Here is a 21,252-nt window from a genome sequence, read left to right as displayed (position 1 = left end):
GGTGTGTCGGTTTGCATAAATTTATTTTGAAAACGGCATATTTATTTATATATATAAAAATAACGTTTGCGTCACGCGCAACGATGGCAGTTTGCCAGGACTAGTCCATCTATTTTTTGAAAAGAGGAGGGGGGAGACGAAATTTGTTTTTATGTATGCTGTCTGAAAGGCACTGTAAGCGTGAACAATCAATCAAGAACTGAAATGATTTATCAAATCTTTCCAATGATTGCTAAGATAGAATCCATCTTCTCGGTTGAAATTGTCTCTGTGTTTGTATATGTGGATAGCCTCATGAACGAATCTCTCATGGAAGCCAGATGGCTTACAAAGAACCTCCGTCTTGGAAAAGTCAATGGCATGTGAGCCTACTGAATTAGAACAATGATCTGCTACGGCCGAGGTGTTGGTCCTACCGTGTTTAAGGTCTGCTTTATGTTCACGAATGCGGTCCAACACCTCGGCCGTAGCAGATCATTGTTCTAATTCAGTAGGCTCACATGCCATTGACTTTTCCAAGACGGAGGTTCTTTGTAAGCCATCTGGCTTCCATGAGAGATTCGTTCATGAGGCTATCCACATATACAAACACAGAGACAATTTCAACCGAGAAGATGGATTCTATCTTAGCAATCATTGGAAAGATTTGATAAATCATTTCAGTTCTTGATTGATTGTTCACGCTTACAGTGCCTTTCAGACAGCATACATAAAAACAAATTTCGTCTCCCCCCTCCTCTTTTCAAAAAATAGATGGACTAGTCCTGGCAAACTGCCATCGTTGCGCGTGACGCAAACGTTATTTTTATATATATAAATAAATATGCCGTTTTCAAAATAAATTTATGCAAACCGACACACCTGATGATGACCGTTTGAGTTATGGTCGAAACGTCGTGAGAATTTTTTATTGTTTTATATATATTTTGTTATTTTGTTGTTTCTCTTCAACGTGACTTTACCGAAAAAACTAAGAATATGAATTACTGCAGTCACGAAAGCTTTAAATCAAAATTTAATGGCTGAGATGTTGACGACCTCGCCTGGTACACAGGAGTCCGTGGGTTACATCCCCGCCCCTGACACCTGTATATTTGGAGTTTGCGGTGTCTCCCTCATCATCATCATCACGGTGGCTATGAGATGTTAACTACCTCGCCTGGTACGCAGGAGGTCATGGGTTCTATCCCGACCCTGACACTTCCTGCGTTTACGCGTTCAGAGCCATTTGGCTGCTGCTCTTTATTTGCCACCCGATGACGACGATGATGACGATGACGATGATGATGATGACGACGATGACGATGACGACGACGACGAGGATGATGACGATGATGACGACGATGATGACGATGATGACGATGATGACGACGGTGATGACGATGACGATGATGACGACAATGACGACGATGATGACAACGATGACGATGATGATGACGACGACGATGATGATGTCGTCGACGATGATAACGACGACGATGACGACGACGACAATAAGCCACTGAGTTGAGCTGTCACTTGTGATAGCCGGCGTAGCTTCTACTAAACAAGTCACGTAGTAGTACAGTGGGGGGCTTACCCGGTAAGATACACAAACAACGTATTGGTGTTTGTATCTATATACTTGTTATAGATTTGTTAAACGTTGCTCTACTTTGCACGTGCCGACGGCGGCGCATGTGTTTGTGTTCGTGTTCGCGTGTTCCATTTGTCGCAACGTTCCGCGTAGATTTTTCTCGTTCCCCAGCAGACGAGCGAGGAAGAAACGCCCCGAGCCTGGTCCCCGAGAAGGATACCGTCTCTGATTGCAGGTAGCCACCGCCAACACAGCTGCCGCCACCGTGGTGGAACAGAAACAATCTGAATTTTAAGACCTCGTCCCCCTCCCCCCCCGGTTGACACCGCCGGATGAAAGCCGCTCCCCAAGTGGTCGCCACACCACGCGGGGCGACGCGACACAGCGCTCCGTACGTACACGCTCACGCGCTAGGTACGTACGTATCACTCTCACGCTAGGTTAGTACGTATCACTCTCACGCTAGGTACGTACGTATCACTCTCACGCTAGGTTAGTACGTATCACTCTCACGCTAGGTTAGCACGTATCACTCTCACGCTAGGTTAGCACGTATCATTCTCACGCTAGGTACGTACGTATTACTCTCACGCTAGGTACGTACGTATCACTCTCGCGCTAGGTTAGTACGTATCACCCTCACGCTAGGTTAGTACGTATCACTCTCACACTAGGTTAGCATGTATCATTCTCACGCTAGGTTAGCACGTATCACTCTCACGCTAGGTGCGTACGTATCACTCTCGCGCTAGGTTAGTACGTATCACCCTCACGCTAGGTTAGTACGTATTATTCTCACGCTAGGTTAGTACGTATCACTCTCATGCTAGGTTAGTACGTATCATTCTCACGCTAGGTTAGTACGTATCACTCTTACGCTAGGTTAGTACGTATCACTCTCACGCTAGGTTAGTGCGTATCATTCTCACGCTAGGTTAGTACGTATCACTCTCACGCTAGGTTAGTGCGTATCATTCTCACGCTAGGTTAGTACGTATCACTCTCACGCTAGGTTAGTACGTATCACTCTCACGCTAGGTTAGTACGTATCACTCTCACGCTAGGTTAGTACGTATCACTCTCACGCTAGGTTAGTACGTATCACTCTCACGCGCTAGGTACGTACGTATCACTCTCACGCTAGGTTAGTACGTATCACTCTCACGCTAGGTTAGTACGTATCACTCTCACACTAGGTTAGTACGTATCACTCTCACGCTAGGTACGTACGTATCACTCTCACACTAGGTACGTACGTATTACTCTCACGCTAGGTTAGTACGTATCACTCTCACGCTAGGTTAGTACGTATCACTCTCACGCTAGGTACGTACGTATCACTCTCACGCTAGGTACGTACGTATTACTCTCACGCTAGGTTAGTACGTATCACTCTCACGCTAGGTACGTACGTATCACTCTCACGCTAGGTACGTACGTATCACTCTCACGCTAGGTTAGTACGTATCACTCTCACGCTAGGCACGTACGTATCACTCTCACGCTAGGTTAGTGCTTATCACCCTCACGCTAGGTTAGTACGTATCACTCTCACGCGCTAGGTACGTACGCATCACCCTCACGCTAGGTACGTACGTATCACTCTCACGCTAGGTACGTACGTATCACTCTCACGCTAGGTTAGTACGTATCACTCTCACGCTAGGATAGTACGTATCACCCTCACGCTAGGTACGTACGTATCACTCTCACGCTAGGTTAGCACGTGTCATTCTCACGCTAGGTTAGTACGTATCACTCTCACGCTAGGTACGTACGTATCACTCTCGCGCTAGGTTAGTAAGTATCACCCTCACGATAGGTTAGTGCGTATCATTCTCACGCTAGGTACGTACGTATCACTCTCACGCTAGGTTAGTACGTATCACCCTCACGCTAGGTTAGCACGTATCACGCTCACGCTAGGTTAGCACGTATCACTCTCACGCTAGGTTAGCACGTATCATTCTCACGCTAGGTTAGTACATATCACTCTCACGCTAGGTTAGTACGTATCACCCTCACGCTAGGTTAGTACGTATCATTCTCACGCTAGGTTAGTATGTATCATTCTCACGCTAGGTACGTACGTATCACTCTCACGCTAGGTACGTACGTGTCACTCTCACGCTAGGTTACTACGTACACGCTCACGCGCTAGGTACGTACGTATCACTCTCACGCTAGGTTAGCACGTATCATTCTCACGCTAGGTAAGTACGTATCGCTCTCACGCTAGGTTAGTACGTATCACTCTCACACTAGGTTAGTACGTATCCCTCTCACGCGCTAGGTACGTACGTATCACTCTCACGCTAAGTTAGTACGTATCACTCTCACGCTAGGATAGTACCTATCACTCTCACGCTTGTTTAGTACGTATCACTCTCACGCTAGGTACGTACGTATCACTCTCACGCGCTAGGTACGTACGTATCACTCTCACGCTAGGCTAGCACGTATCATTCTCACGCTAGGTAAGTACGTATCGCTCTCACGCTAGGTTAGTACGTATCACTCTCACGCTAGGTTAGTACGTATCACTCTCACGCTAGGTACGTACGTATCACTCTCACGCTAGGTACGTACGTATCACTCTCACGCTAGGTTAGTACGTATCACCCTCACGCTAGGTGCATACGTATCATTCTCACGCTAGGTTAGTACGTATCACTCTCACACTAGGTTAGTACGTATCACCCTCACGCTAGGTTGGTACGTATCACTCTCACGCTAGGTTAGTACGTATCACTCTCACGCTAGGTTAGTGCGTATCACCCTCACGCTAGGTTAGTACGTATCACTCTCAAGCGCTAGGTACGTACGCATCACCCTCACGCTAGGTACGTACGTATCACTCTCACGCTAGGTACGTACGTATCACTCTCCCGCTAGGTTAGTACGTATCACTCTCACGCTAGGATAGTACGTATCACCCTCATGCTAGGTACGTACGTATCACTATCACGCTAGGTTAGCACGTATCATTCTCACGCTAGGTTAGTACGTATCACTCTCACGCTAGGTACGCACGTATCACTCTCGCGCTAGGTTAGTAAGTATCACCCTCACGATAGGTTAGTGCGTATCATTCTCACGCTAGGTACGTATCACTCTCACGCTAGGTTAGTACGTATCACCCTCACGCTAGGTTAGCACGTATCACTCTCATGCTAGGTTAGCACGTATCACTCTCACGCTAGGTTAGCACGTATCATTCTCACGCTAGGTTAGTACATATCACTCTCACGCTAGGTTAGTACGTATCACCCTCACGCTAGGTTAGTACGTATCATTCTCACGTTAGGTTAGTATGTATCATTCTCACGCTATGTACGTACGTATCACTCTCACGCTAGGTACGTACGTGTCACTCTCACGCTAGGTTACTACGTACACGCTCACGCGCTAGGTACGTACGTATCACTCTCATGCTAGGTTAGCACGTATCATTCTCACGCTAGGTAAGTACGTATCGCTCTCACGCTAGGTTAGTACGTATCACTCTCACGCTAGGTTAGTACGTATCACTCTCACGCTAGGTACGTGCGTATCACTCTCACGCTAGGTACGTACGTATCACTCTCACGCTAGGTTAGTACGTATCACTCTCACGCTAGGTACGTACGTATCACTCTCACGCTAGGTACGTACGTATCACTCTCACGCTAGGTTGGTACGTATCACCCTCACGCTAGGTGCGTATGTATCACTCTCACGCTAGGTTAGCACGTATCATTCTCACGCTAGGTTAGTACGTATCACCCTCACACTAGGTTAGTACGTATCACTCTCACACTAGGTTAGTACGTATCACCCTCACGCTAGGTTAGTATGTATCACTCTCACACTAGGTTAGTACGTATCACTCTCACGCTAGGTTAGTACGTATCACCCTCACGCTAGGTTAGTACGTATCACTCTCACGCGCTAGGTACGTACGCATCACCCTAACGCTAGGTACGTACGTATCACTCTCACGCTAGGTACGTACGTATCACTCTCACGCTAGGTTAGTACGTATCACTCTCACGCTAGGTTAGTACGTATCACCCTCACGCTAGGTACATACGTATCACTCTCACGCTAGGTTAGCATGTATCATTCTCACGCTAGGTTAGTACGTATCACTCTCACACTATGTACGTACGTATCACTCTCACGCTAGGTTAGTACGTATCATCCTCACGCTAGGTTAGTGCGTATCATTCTCACGCTAGGTACGTACGTATCACTCTCACGCTAGGTTAGTACGTATCACCCTCATGCTAGGTTGGCACATATCACTCTCACGCTAGGTTAGCACGTATCACTCTCACGCTAGGTTAGCACGTATCATTCTCACGATAGGTGTGTACGTATTATTCTCACGCTAGGTTAGTACGTATCACTCTCACGCTAGGTTAGTACGTATCACCCTCACGCTAGGTACGTACGTATCACTCTCACGCTAGGTACGTACGTATCACTCTCACGCTAGGTTAGTACGTATCACTCTCACGCTAGGCACGTACGTATCACTCTCACGCTAGGTTAGTGCGTATCACCCTCACGCTAGGTTAGTACGTATCACTCTCACGCGCTAGGTACGTACGCATCACCCTCACGCTAGGTACGTACGTATCACTCTCACGCTAGGTACGTACGTATCACTCTCACGCTAGGTTAGTACGTATCACTCTCGCGCTAGGATAGTACGTATCACCCTCACGCTAGTTACGTACGTATCACTCTCACGCTAGGTTAGCACGTATCATTCTCACGCTAGGTTAGTACGTATCACTCTCACGCTAGGTACGTACGTATCACTCTCGCGCTAGGTTAGTAAGTATCACCCTCACGATAGGTTAGTGCGTATCATTCTCACGCTAGGTACGTACGTATCACTCTCACGCTAGGTTAGTACGTATCACCCTCACGCTAGGTTAGCACGTATCACTCTCACGCTAGGTTAGCACGTATCACTCTCACGCTAGGTTAGCACGTATCATTCTCATGCTAGGTTAGTACATATCACTCTCACGCTAGGTTAGTACGTATCACCCTCACGCTAGGTTAGTACGTATCATTCTCACGCTAGGTTAGTATGTATCATTCTCACGCTAGGTACGTACGCATCACTCTCACGCTAGGTACGTACGTGTCACTCTCACGCTAGGTTACTACGTACACGCTCACGTGCTAGGTACGTACGTATCACTCTCACGCTAGGTTAGCACGTATCATTCTCACGCTAGGTAAGTACGTATCGCTCTCACGCTAGGTTAGTACGTATCACTCTCACACTAGGTTAGTACGTATCCCTCTCACGCGCTAGGTACGTACGTATCACTCTCACGCTAAGTTAGTACGTATCACTCTCACGCTAGGATAGTACCTATCACTCTCACGCTAGGTTAGTACGTATCACTCTCACGCTAGGTACGTACGTATCACTCTCACGCGCTAGGTACGTACGTATCACTCTCACGCTAGGCTAGCACGTATCATTCTCACGCTAGGTAAGTACGTATCACTCTCACGCTAGGTTAGCACGTATCACTCTCACACTAGGTATGTACGTATCACTCTCACGCTAGGTTAGTACGTATCACTCTCACGCTAGGTACGTACGTATCACTCTCACGCTAGGTACGTACGTATCACTCTCACGCTAGGTTAGTACGTATCACTCTCACGCTAGGTTGGTACGTATCATTCTCACGCTAGGTTAGTACGTATCACTCTTACGCTAGGTTAGTACGTATCACTCTCACGCTAGGTTAGTGCGTATCATTCTCACGCTAGGTTAGTACGTATCACTCTCACGCTAGGTTAGTGCGTATCATTCTCACGCTAGGTTAGTACGTATCACTCTCACGCTAGGTTAGTACGTATCACTCTCACGCTAGGTACGTACGTATCACTCTCACGCTAGGTTAGTACGTATCACTCTCACGCTAGGTTAGCACGTATCACTCTCACGCTAGGTTAGCACGTATCATTCTCACGCTAGGTACGTACGTATTACTCTCACGCTAGGTACGTACGTATCACTCTCGCGCTAAGTTAGTACGTATCACCCTCACGCTAGGTTAGTACGTATCACTCTCACACTAGGTTAGCATGTATCATTCTCACGCTAGGTTAGCACGTATCACTCTCACGCTAGGTGCGTACGTATCACTCTCGCGCTAGGTTAGTACGTATCACCCTCACGCTAGGTTAGTACGTATTATTCTCACGCTAGGTTAGTACGTATCACTCTCACGCTAGGTTAGTACGTATCATTCTCACGCTAGGTTAGTACGTATCACTCTTACGCTAGGTTAGTACGTATCACTCTCACGCTAGGTTAGTGCGTATCATTCTCACGCTAGGTTAGTACGTATCACTCTCACGCTAGGTTAGTGCGTATCATTCTCACGCTAGGTTAGTACGTATCACTCTCACGCTAGGTTAGTACGTATTACTCTCACGCTAGGTTAGTACGTATCACTCTCACGCTAGGTTAGTACGTATCACTCTCACGCTAGGTTAGTACGTATCACTCTCACGCGCTAGGTACGTACGTATCACTCTCACGCTAGGTTAGTACGTATCACTCTCACGCTAGGTTAGTACGTATCACTCTCACACTAGGTTAGTACGTATCACTCTCACGCTAGGTACGTACGTATCACTCTCACACTAGGTACGTACGTATTACTCTCACGCTAGGTTAGTACGTATCACTCTCACGCTAGGTTAGTACGTATCACTCTCACGCTAGGTACGTACGTATCACTCTCGCACTAGGTACGTACGTATTACTCTCACGCTAGGTTAGTACGTATCACTCTCACGCTAGGTACGTACGTATCACTCTCACGCTAGGTTAGTACGTATCACTCTCACGCTAGGCACGTACGTATCACTCTCACGCTAGGTTAGTGCGTATCACCCTCACGCTAGGTTAGTACGTATCACTCTCACGCGCTAGGTACGTACGCATCACCCTCACGCTAGGTACGTACGTATCACTCTCACGCTAGGTACGTACGTATCACTCTCACGCTAGGTTAGTACGTATCACTCTCACGCTAGGATAGTACGTATCACCCTCACGCTAGGTACGTACGTATCACTCTCACGCTAGGTTAGCACGTGTCATTCTCACGCTAGGTTAGTACGTATCACTCTCACGCTAGGTACGTACGTATCACTCTCGCGCTAGGTTAGTAAGTATCACCCTCACGATAGGTTAGTGCGTATCATTCTCACGCTAGGTACGTACATATCACTCTCATGCTAGGTTAGTACGTATCACCCTCACGCTAGGTTAGCACGTATCACGCTCACGCTAGGTTAGCACGTATCACTCTCACGCTAGGTTAGCACGTATCATTCTCACGCTAGGTTAGTACATATAACTCTCACGCTAGGTTAGTACGTATCACCCTCACGCTAGGTTAGTACGTATCATTCTCACGCTAGGTTAGTATGTATCATTCTCACGCTAGGTACGTACGTATCACTCTCACGCTAGGTACGTACGTGTCACTCTCACGCTAGGTTACTACGTACACGCTCACGCGCTAGGTACGTACGTATCACTCTCACGCTAGGTTAGCACGTATCATTCTCACGCTAGGTAAGTACGTATCGCTCTCACGCTAGGTTAGTACGTATCACTCTCACACTAGGTTAGTACGTATCCCTCTCACGCGCTAGGTACGTACGTATCACTCTCACGCTAAGTTAGTACGTATCACTCTCACGCTAGGATAGTACCTATCACTCTCACGCTTGTTTAGTACGTATCACTCTCACGCTAGGTACGTACGTATCACTCTCACGCGCTAGGTACGTACGTATCACTCTCACGCTAGGCTAGCACGTATCATTCTCACGCTAGGTAAGTACGTATCACTCTCACGCTAGGTTAGCACGTATCACTCTCACACTAGGTATGTACGTATCACTCTCACGCTAGGTTAGTACGTATCACTCTCACGCTAGGTGCGTACGTATCACTCTCACGCTAGGTACGTACGTATCACTCTCACGCTAGGTTAGTACGTATCACTCTCACGCTAGGTTAGTACGTATCATTCTCACGCTAGGTTAGTACGTATCACTCTCACACTAGGTTAGTACGTATCACCCTCACGCTAGGTTGGTACGTATCACTCTCACGCTAGGTTAGTACGTATCACTCTCACGCTAGGTTAGTGCGTATCATTCTCACGCTAGGTTAGTACGTATCACTCTCACGCTAGGTTAGTACGTATCACTCTCACGCTAGGTACGTACGTATCACTCTCGCGCTAGGTTAGTACGTATCACTCTCACGCTAGGTTAGCACGTATCACTCTCACGCTAGGTTAGCACGTATCATTCTCACGCTAGGTACGTACGTATTACTCTCACGCTAGGTACGTACGTATCACTCTCGCGCTAGGTTAGTACGTATCACCCTCACGCTAGGTTAGTACGTATCACTCTCACACTAGGTACGTACGTATTACTCTCACGCTAGGTTAGTACGTATCACTCTCACGCTAGGTTAGTACGTATCACTCTCACGCTAGGTACGTACGTATCACTCTCACACTAGGTACGTACGTATTACTCTCACGCTAGGTTAGTACGTATCACTCTCACGCTAGGTACGTACGTATCACTCTCACGCTAGGTACGTACGTATCACTCTCACGCTAGGTTAGTACGTATCACTCTCACGCTAGGCACGTACGTATCACTCTCACGCTAGGTTAGTGCGTATCACCCTCACGCTAGGTTAGTACGTATCACTCTCACGCGCTAGGTACGTACGCATCACCCTCACGCTAGGTACGTACGTATCACTCTCACGCTAGGTACGTACGTATCACTCTCACGCTAGGTTAGTACGTATCACTCTCACGCTAGGATAGTACGTATCACCCTCACGCTAGGTACGTACGTATCACTCTCACGCTAGGTTAGCACGTGTCATTCTCACGCTAGGTTAGTACGTATCACTCTCACGCTAGGTACGTACGTATCACTCTCGCGCTAGGTTAGTAAGTATCACCCTCACGATAGGTTAGTGCGTATCATTCTCACGCTAGGTACGTACGTATCACTCTCACGCTAGGTTAGTACGTATCACCCTCACGCTAGGTTAGCACGTATCACGCTCACGCTAGGTTAGCACGTATCACTCTCACGCTAGGTTAGCACGTATCATTCTCACGCTAGGTTAGTACATATCACTCTCACGCTAGGTTAGTACGTATCACCCTCACGCTAGGTTAGTACGTATCATTCTCACGCTAGGTTAGTATGTATCATTCTCACGCTAGGTACGTACGTATCACTCTCACGCTAGGTGCGTACGTGTCACTCTCACGCTAGGTTACTACGTACACGCTCACGCGCTAGGTACGTACGTATCACTCTCACGCTAGGTTAGCACGTATCATTCTCACGCTAGGTAAGTACGTATCGCTCTCACGCTAGGTTAGTACGTATCACTCTCACACTAGGTTAGTACGTATCCCTCTCACGCGCTAGGTACGTACGTATCACTCTCACGCTAAGTTAGTACGTATCACTCTCACGCTAGGATAGTACCTATCACTCTCACGCTTGTTTAGTACGTATCACTCTCACGCTAGGTACGTACGTATCACTCTCACGCGCTAGGTACGTACGTATCACTCTCACGCTAGGCTAGCACGTATCATTCTCACGCTAGGTAAGTACGTATCACTCTCACGCTAGGTTAGCACGTATCACTCTCACACTAGGTATGTACGTATCACTCTCACGCTAGGTTAGTACGTATCACTCTCACGCTAGGTACGTACGTATCACTCTCACGCTAGGTACGTACGTATCACTCTCACGCTAGGTTAGTACGTATCACCCTCACGCTAGGTGCATACGTATCATTCTCACGCTAGGTTAGTACGTATCACTCTCACACTAGGTTAGTACGTATCACCCTCACGCTAGGTTGGTACGTATCACTCTCACGCTAGGTTAGTACGTATCACTCTCACGCTAGGTTAGTGCGTATCACCCTCACGCTAGGTTAGTACGTATCACTCTCAAGCGCTAGGTACGTACGCATCACCCTCACGCTAGGTACGTACGTATCACTCTCACGCTAGGTACGTACGTATCACTCTCCCGCTAGGTTAGTACGTATCACTCTCACGCTAGGATAGTACGTATCACCCTCATGCTAGGTACGTACGTATCACTATCACGCTAGGTTAGCACGTATCATTCTCACGCTAGGTTAGTACGTATCACTCTCACGCTAGGTACGCACGTATCATTCTCACGCTAGGTTAGTACATATCACTCTCACGCTAGGTTAGTACGTATCACCCTCACGCTAGGTTAGTACGTATCATTCTCACGCTAGGTTAGTATGTATCATTCTCACGCTAGGTACGTACGTATCACTCTCACGCTAGGTACGTACGTGTCACTCTCACGCTAGGTTACTACGTACACGCTCACGCGCTAGGTACGTACGTATCACTCTCACGCTAGGTTAGCACGTATCATTCTCACGCTAGGTAAGTACGTATCGCTCTCACGCTAGGTTAGTACGTATCACTCTCACACTAGGTTAGTACGTATCCCTCTCACGCGCTAGGTACGTACGTATCACTCTCACGCTAAGTTAGTACGTATCACTCTCACGCTAGGATAGTACCTATCACTCTCACGCTTGTTTAGTACGTATCACTCTCACGCTAGGTACGTACGTATCACTCTCACGCGCTAGGTACGTACGTATCACTCTCACGCTAGGCTAGCACGTATCATTCTCACGCTAGGTAAGTACGTATCACTCTCACGCTAGGTTAGCACGTATCACTCTCACACTAGGTATGTACGTATCACTCTCACGCTAGGTTAGTACGTATCACTCTCACGCTAGGTGCGTACGTATCACTCTCACGCTAGGTACGTACGTATCACTCTCGCGCTAGGTTAGTACGTATCACTCTCACGCTAGGTTAGTACGTATCATTCTCACGCTAGGTTAGTACGTATCACTCTCACACTAGGTTAGTACGTATCACCCTCACGCTAGGTTGGTACGTATCACTCTCACGCTAGGTTAGTACGTATCACTCTCACGGTAGGTTAGTGCGTATCATTCTCACGCTAGGTTAGTACGTATCACTCTCACGCTAGGTTAGTACGTATCACTCTCACGCTAGGTACGTACGTATCACTCTCACGCTAGGTTAGTACGTATCACTCTCACGCTAGGTTAGCACGTATCACTCTCACGCTAGGTTAGCACGTATCATTCTCACGCTAGGTACGTACGTATTACTCTCACGCTAGGTACGTACGTATCACTCTCGCGCTAGGTTAGTACGTATCACCCTCACGCTAGGTTAGTACGTATCACTCTCACACTAGGTATGTACGTATTACTCTCATGCTAGGTTAGTACGTATCACTCTCACGCTAGGTTAGTACGTATCACTCTCACGCTAGGTACGTACGTATCACTCTCACACTAGGTACGTACGTATTACTCTCACGCTAGGTTAGTACGTATCACTCTCACGCTAGGTACGTACGTATCACTCTCACGCTAGGTACGTACGTATCACTCTCACGCTAGGTTAGTACGTATCACTCTCACGCTAGGCACGTACGTATCACTCTCACGCTAGGTTAGTGCGTATCACCCTCACGCTAGGTTAGTACGTATCACTCTCACGCGCTAGGTACGTACGCATCACCCTCACGCTAGGTACGTACGTATCACTCTCACGCTAGGTACGTACGTATCACTCTCACGCTAGGTTAGTACGTATCACTCTCACGCTAGGATAGTACGTATCACCCTCACGCTAGGTACGTACGTATCACTCTCACGCTAGGTTAGCACGTGTCATTCTCACGCTAGGTTAGTACGTATCACTCTCACGCTAGGTACGTACGTATCACTCTCGCGCTAGGTTAGTAAGTATCACCCTCACGATAGGTTAGTGCGTATCATTCTCACGCTAGGTACGTACGTATCACTCTCACGCTAGGTTAGTACGTATCACCCTCACGCTAGGTTAGCACGTATCACGCTCACGCTAGGTTAGCACGTATCACTCTCACGCTAGGTTAGCACGTATCATTCTCACGCTAGGTTAGTACATATCACTCTCACGCTAGGTTAGTACGTATCACCCTCACGCTAGGTTAGTACGTATCATTCTCACGCTAGGTTAGTATGTATCATTCTCACGCTAGGTACGTACGTATCACTCTCACGCTAGGTACGTACGTGTCACTCTCACGCTAGGTTACTACGTACACGCTCACGCGCTAGGTACGTACGTATCACTCTCACGCTAGGTTAGCACGTATCATTCTCACGCTAGGTAAGTACGTATCGCTCTCACGCTAGGTTAGTACGTATCACTCTCACACTAGGTTAGTACGTATCCCTCTCACGCGCTAGGTACGTACGTATCACTCTCACGCTAAGTTAGTACGTATCACTCTCACGCTAGGATAGTACCTATCACTCTCACGCTTGTTTAGTACGTATCACTCTCACGCTAGGTACGTACGTATCACTCTCACGCGCTAGGTACGTACGTATCACTCTCACGCTAGGCTAGCACGTATCATTCTCACGCTAGGTAAGTACGTATCACTCTCACGCTAGGTTAGCACGTATCACTCTCACACTAGGTATGTACGTATCACTCTCACGCTAGGTTAGTACGTATCACTCTCACGCTAGGTACGTACGTATCACTCTCACGCTAGGTACGTACGTATCACTCTCACGCTAGGTTAGTACGTATCACCCTCACGCTAGGTGCATACGTATCATTCTCACGCTAGGTTAGTACGTATCACTCTCACACTAGGTTAGTACGTATCACCCTCACGCTAGGTTGGTACGTATCACTCTCACGCTAGGTTAGTACGTATCACTCTCACGCTAGGTTAGTGCGTATCACCCTCACGCTAGGTTAGTACGTATCACTCTCAAGCGCTAGGTACGTACGCATCACCCTCACGCTAGGTACGTACGTATCACTCTCACGCTAGGTACGTACGTATCACTCTCCCGCTAGGTTAGTACGTATCACTCTCACGCTAGGATAGTACGTATCACCCTCATGCTAGGTACGTACGTATCACTATCACGCTAGGTTAGCACGTATCATTCTCACGCTAGGTTAGTACGTATCACTCTCACGCTAGGTACGCACGTATCACTCTCACGCTAGGTTAGTACGTATCACCCTCACGCTAGGTTAGCACGTATCACTCTCACGCTAGGTTAGCACGTATCACTCTCACGCTAGGTTAGCACGTATCATTCTCACGCTAGGTTAGTACATATCACTCTCACGCTAGGTTAGTACGTATCACCCTCACGCTAGGTTAGTACGTATCATTCTCACGTTAGGTTAGTATGTATCATTCTCACGCTATGTACGTACGTATCACTCTCACGCTAGGTACGTACGTGTCACTCTCACGCTAGGTTACTACGTACACGCTCACGCGCTAGGTACGTACGTATCACTCTCATGCTAGGTTAGCACGTATCATTCTCACGCTAGGTAAGTACGTATCGCTCTCACGCTAGGTTAGTACGTATCACTCTCACACTAGGTTAGTATGTATCACTCTCACGCTAGGTTAGCACGTATCATTCTCACGCTAGGTAAGTACGTATCACTCTCACGCTAGGTTAGTACGTATCACTCTCACGCTAGGTTAGTACGTATCACTCTCACGCTAGGTACGTGCGTATCACTCTCACGCTAGGTACGTACGTATCACTCTCACGCTAGGTTAGTACGTATCACTCTCACGCTAGGTACGTACGTATCACTCTCACGCTAGGTACGTACGTATCACTCTCACGCTAGGTTGGTACGTATCACCCTCACGCTATGTGCGTATGTATCACTCTCACGCTAGGTTAGCACGTATCATTCTCACGCTAGGTTAGTACGTATCACCCTCACACTAGGTTAGTACGTATCACTCTCACACTAGGTTAGTACGTATCACCCTCACGCTAGGTTAGTATGTATCACTCTCACACTAGGTTAGTACGTATCACTCTCACGCTAGGTTAGTACGTATCACCCTCACGCTAGGTTAGTACGTATCACTCTCACGCGCTAGGTACGTACGCATCACCCTAACGCTAGGTACGTACGTATCACTCTCACGCTAGGTACGTACGTATCACTCTCACGCTAGGTTAGTACGTATCACTCTCACGCTAGGTTAGTACGTATCACCCTCACGCTAGGTACATACGTATCACTCTCACGCTAGGTTAGCATGTATCATTCTCACGCTAGGTTAGTACGTATCACTCTCACACTATGTACGTACGTATCACTCTCACGCTAGGTTAGTACGTATCATCCTCACGCTAGGTTAGTGCGTATCATTCTCACGCTAGGTACGTACGTATCACTCTCACGCTAGGTTAGTACGTATCACCCTCATGCTAGGTTGGCACATATCACTCTCACGCTAGGTTAGCACGTATCACTCTCACGCTAGGTTAGCACGTATCATTCTCACGATAGGTGTGTACGTATTATTCTCACGCTAGGTTAGTACGTATCACTCTCACGCTAGGTTAGTACGTATCACCCTCACGCTAGGTACGTACGTATCACTCTCACGCTAGGTACGTACGTATCACTCTCACGCTAGGTTAGTACGTATCACTCTCACGCTAGGCACGTACGTATCACTCTCACGCTAGGTTAGTGCGTATCACCCTCACGCTAGGTTAGTACGTATCACTCTCACGCGCTAGGTACGTACGCATCACCCTCACGCTAGGTACGTACGTATCACTCTCACGCTAGGTACGTACGTATCACTCTCACGCTAGGTTAGTACGTATCACTCTCACGCTAGGATAGTACGTATCACCCTCACGCTAGTTACGTACGTATCACTCTCACGCTAGGTTAGCACGTATCATTCTCACGCTAGGTTAGTACGTATCACTCTCACGCTAGGTACGTACGTATCACTCTCGCGCTAGGTTAGTAAGTATCACCCTCACGATAGGTTAGTGCGTATCATTCTCACGCTAGGTACGTACGTATCACTCTCACGCTAGGTTAGTACGTATCACCCTCACGCTAGGTTAGCACGTATCACTCTCACGCTAGGTTAGCACGTATCACTCTCACGCTAGGTTAGCACGTATCATTCTCATGCTAGGTTAGTACATATCACTCTCACGCTAGGTTAGTACGTATCACCCTCACGCTAGGTTAGTACGTATCATTCTCACGCTAGGTTAGTATGTATCATTCTCACGCTAGGTACGTACGTATCACTCTCACGCTAGGTACGTACGTGTCACTCTCACGCTAGGTTACTACGTACACGCTCACGTGCTAGGTACGTACGTATCACTCTCACGCTAGGTTAGCACGTATCATTCTCACGCTAGGTAAGTACGTATCGCTCTCACGCTAGGTTAGTACGTATCACTCTCACACTAGGTTAGTACGTATCCCTCTCACGCGCTAGGTACGTACGTATCACTCTCACGCTAAGTTAGTACGTATCACTCTCACGCTAGGATAGTACCTATCACTCTCACGCTAGGTTAGTACGTATCACTCTCACGCTAGGTACGTACGTATCACTCTCACGCGCTAGGTACGTACGTATCACTCTCACGCTAGGCTAGCACGTATCATTCTCACGCTAGGTAAGTACGTATCACTCTCACGCTAGGTTAGCACGTATCACTCTCACACTAGGTATGTACGTATCACTCTCACGCTAGGTTAGTACGTATCACTCTCACGCTAGGTGCGTACGTATCACTCTCACGCTAGGTACGTACGTATCACTCTCACGCTAGGTTAGTACGTATCACTCTCAAGCTAGGTTAGTACGTATCATTCTCACGCTAGGTTAGTACGTATCACTCTTACGCTAGGTTAGTACGTATCACTCTCACGCTAGGTTAGTGCGTATCATTCTCACGCTAGGTTAGTACGTATCACTCTCACGCTAGGTTAGTGCGTATCATTCTCACGCTAGGTTAGTACGTATCACTCTCACGCTAGGTTAGTACGTATCACTCTCACGCTAGGTTAGTACGTATCACTCTCACGCTAGGTTAGTACGTATCACTCTCACGCTAGGTTAGTACGTATCACTCTCACGCGCTAGGTACGTACGTATCACTCTCACGCTAGGTTAGTACGTATCACTCTCACGCTTGGTTAGTACGTATCACTCTCACACTAGGTTAGTACGTATCACTCTCACGCTAGGTACGTACGTATCACTCTCACACTAGGTACGTACGTATTACTCTCACGCTAGGTTAGTACGTATCACTCTCACGCTAGGTTAGTACGTATCACTCTCACGCTAGGTACGTACGTATCACTCTCACACTAGGTACGTACGTATTACTCTCACGCTAGGTTAGTACGTATCACTCTCACGCTAGGTACGTACGTATCACTCTCACGCTAGGTACGTACGTATCACTCTCACGCTAGGTTAGTACATATCACTCTCACGCTAGGCACGTACGTATCACTCTCACGCTAGGTTAGTGCGTATCACCCTCACGCTAGGTTAGTACGTATCACTCTCACGCGCTAGGTACGTACGCATCACCCTCACGCTAGGTACGTACGTATCACTCTCACGCTAGGTACGTACGTATCACTCTCACGCTAGGTTAGTACGTATCACTCTCACGCTTGGATAGTACGTATCACCCTCACGCTAGGTACGTACGTATCACTCTCACGCTAGGTTAGCACGTGTCATTCTCACGCTAGGTTAGTACGTATCACTCTCACGCTAGGTACGTACGTATCACTCTCGCGCTAGGTTAGTAAGTATCACCCTCACGAAAGGTTAGTGCGTATCATTCTCACGCTAGGTACGTACGTATCACTCTCACGCTAGGTTAGTACGTATCACCCTCACGCTAGGTTAGCACGTATCACGCTCACGCTAGGTTAGCACGTATCACTCTCACGCTAGGTTAGCACGTATCATTCTCACGCTAGGTTAGTACATATCACTCTCACGCTAGGTTAGTACGTATCACCCTCACGCTAGGTTAGTACGTATCATTCTCACGCTAGGTTAGTATGTATCATTCTCACGCTAGGTGCGTACGTATCACTCTCACGCTAGGTACGTACGTGTCACTCTCACGCTAGGTTACTACGTACACGCTCACGCGCTAGGTACGTACGTATCACTCTCACGCTAGGTTAGCACGTATCATTCTCACGCTAGGTAAGTACGTATCGCTCTCACGCTAGGTTAGTACGTATCACTCTCACACTAGGTTAGTACGTATCCCTCTCACGCGCTAGGTACGTACGTATCACTCTCACGCTAAGTTAGTACGTATCACTCTCACGCTAGGATAGTACCTATCACTCTCACGCTTGTTTAGTACGTATCACTCTCACGCTAGGTACGTACGTATCACTCTCACGCGCTAGGTACGTACGTATCACTCTCACGCTAGGCTAGCACGTATCATTCTCACGCTAGGTAAGTACGTATCACTCTCACGCTAGGTTAGCACGTATCACTCTCACACTAGGTATGTACGTATCACTCTCACGCTAGGTTAGTACGTATCACTCTCACGCTAGGTACGTACGTATCACTCTCACGCTAGGTACGTACGTATCACTCTCACGCTAGGTTAGTACGTATCACCCTCACGCTAGGTGCATACGTATCATTCTCACGCTAGGTTAGTACGTATCACTCTCACACTAGGTTAGTACGTATCACCCTCACGCTAGGTTAGTACGTATCACTCTCACGCTAGGTTAGTACGTATCACTCTCACGCTAGGTTAGTGCGTATCACCCTCACGCTAGGTTAGTACGTATCACTCTCACGCGCTAGGTACGTACGCATCACCCTCACGCTAGGTACGTACGTATCACTCTCACGCTAGGTACGTACGTATCACTCTCACGCTAGGTTAGTACGTATCACTCTCACGCTAGGATAGTACGTATCACCCTCACGCTAGGTACGTACGTATCACTATCACGCTAGGTTAGCACGTATCATTCTCACGCTAGGTTAGTACGTATCACTCTCACGCTAGGTACGCACGTATCACTCTCGCGCTAGGTTAGTAAGTATCACCCTCACGATAGGTTAGTGCGTATCATTCTCACGCTAGGTACGTACGTATCACTCTCACGCTAGGTTAGTACGTATCACCCTCACGCTAGGTTAGCACGTATCACTCTCACGCTAGGTTAGCACGTATCACTCTCACGCTAGGTTAGCACGTATCATTCTCACGCTAGGTTAGTACATATCACTCTCACGCTAGGTTAGTACGTATCACCCTCACGCTAGGTTAGTACGTATCATTCTCACGTTAGGTTAGTATGTATCATTCTCACGCTAGGTACGTACGTATCACTCTCACGCTAGGTACGTACGTGTCACTCTCACGCTAGGTTACTACGTACACGCTCACGCGCTAGGTACGTACGTATCACTCTCATGCTAGGTTAGCACGTATCATTCTCACGCTAGGTAAGTACGTATCGCTCTCACGCTAGGTTAGTACGTATCACTCTCACACTAGGTTAGTATGTATCACTCTCACGCTAGGTTAGCACGTATCATTCTCACGCTAGGTAAGTACGTATCACTCTCACGCTAGGTTAGTACGTATCACTCTCACGCTAGGTTAGTACGTATCACTCTCACGCTAGGTACGTGCGTATCACTCTCACGCTAGGTACGTACGTATCACTCTCACGCTAGGTTAGTACGTATCACTCTCACGCTAGGTACGTACGTATCACTCTCACGCTAGGTACGTACGTATCACTCTCACGCTAGGTTAGTACGTATCACCCTCACGCTAGGTGCGTATGTATCACTCTCACGCTAGGTTAGCACGTATCATTCTCACGCTAGGTTAGTACGTATCACCCTCACACTAGGTTAGTACGTATCACTCTCACACTAGGTTAGTACGCATCACCCTCACGCTAGGTTAGTATGTATCACTCTCACACTAGGTTAGTACGTATCACTCTCACGCTAGGTTAGTACGTATCACCCTCACGCTAGGTTAGTACGTATCACTCTCACGCGCTAGGTACGTACGCATCACCCTAACGCTAGGTACGTACGTATCACTCTCACGCTAGGTACGTACGTATCACTCTCACGCTAGGTTAGTACGTATCACTCTCACGCTAGGTTAGTACGTATCACCCTCACGCTAGGTACATACGTATCACTCTCACGCTAGGTTAGCATGTATCATTCTCACGCTAGGTTAGTACGTATCACTCTCACACTAGGCACGTACGTATCACTCTCGCGCTAGGTTAGTACGTATCATCCTCACGCTAGGTTAGTGCGTATCATTCTCACGCTAGGTACGTACGTATCACTCTCACGCTAGGTTAGTACGTATCACCCTCATGCTAGGTTGGCACATATCACTCTCACGCTAGGTTAGCACGTATCACTCTCACGCTAGGTTAGCACGTATCATTCTCACGATAGGTGTGTACGTATCATTCTCACGCTAGGTTAGTACGTATCACTCTCACGCTAGGTTAGTACGTATCACCCTCACGCTAGGTACGTACGTATCACTCTCACGCTAGGTACGTACGTATCACTCTCACGCTAGG

General features: G+C 47.7%; 1 protein-coding gene across 2 annotated transcripts in view; it reads left to right on the top strand.

Annotated features, from left to right (window-relative positions):
* LOC116937339 (uncharacterized) overlaps positions 1-21,252 on the top strand; it is a 40,279-nt gene that overhangs the window by 7,326 nt on the left and 11,701 nt on the right. Inside the window, exon 5 of one of the 2 annotated variants that reach the window (XM_076059311.1) lies at positions 1,751-1,811. In XM_076059311.1, coding sequence (XP_075915426.1) covers positions 1,751-1,811 — 61 coding nt within the window. Of the gene's footprint in view, positions 1-1,747; positions 1,812-21,252 lie in introns of both variants that reach the window. The other variant, XM_076059310.1, reaches the window with a different exon arrangement.

This window comes from Petromyzon marinus, unplaced genomic scaffold (assembly GCF_048934315.1).
Source record: "Petromyzon marinus isolate PM22_M1 ecotype Great Lakes invasive population unplaced genomic scaffold, UKy_Petmar_22M1.pri1.0 PM_G_Scaffold_1, whole genome shotgun sequence".
Lineage (NCBI taxonomy): Eukaryota > Metazoa > Chordata > Hyperoartia > Petromyzontiformes > Petromyzontidae > Petromyzon > Petromyzon marinus.
Note: the sequence above shows the minus strand (reverse complement) of the source record. Positions and strands in the feature narration are given on the sequence as shown.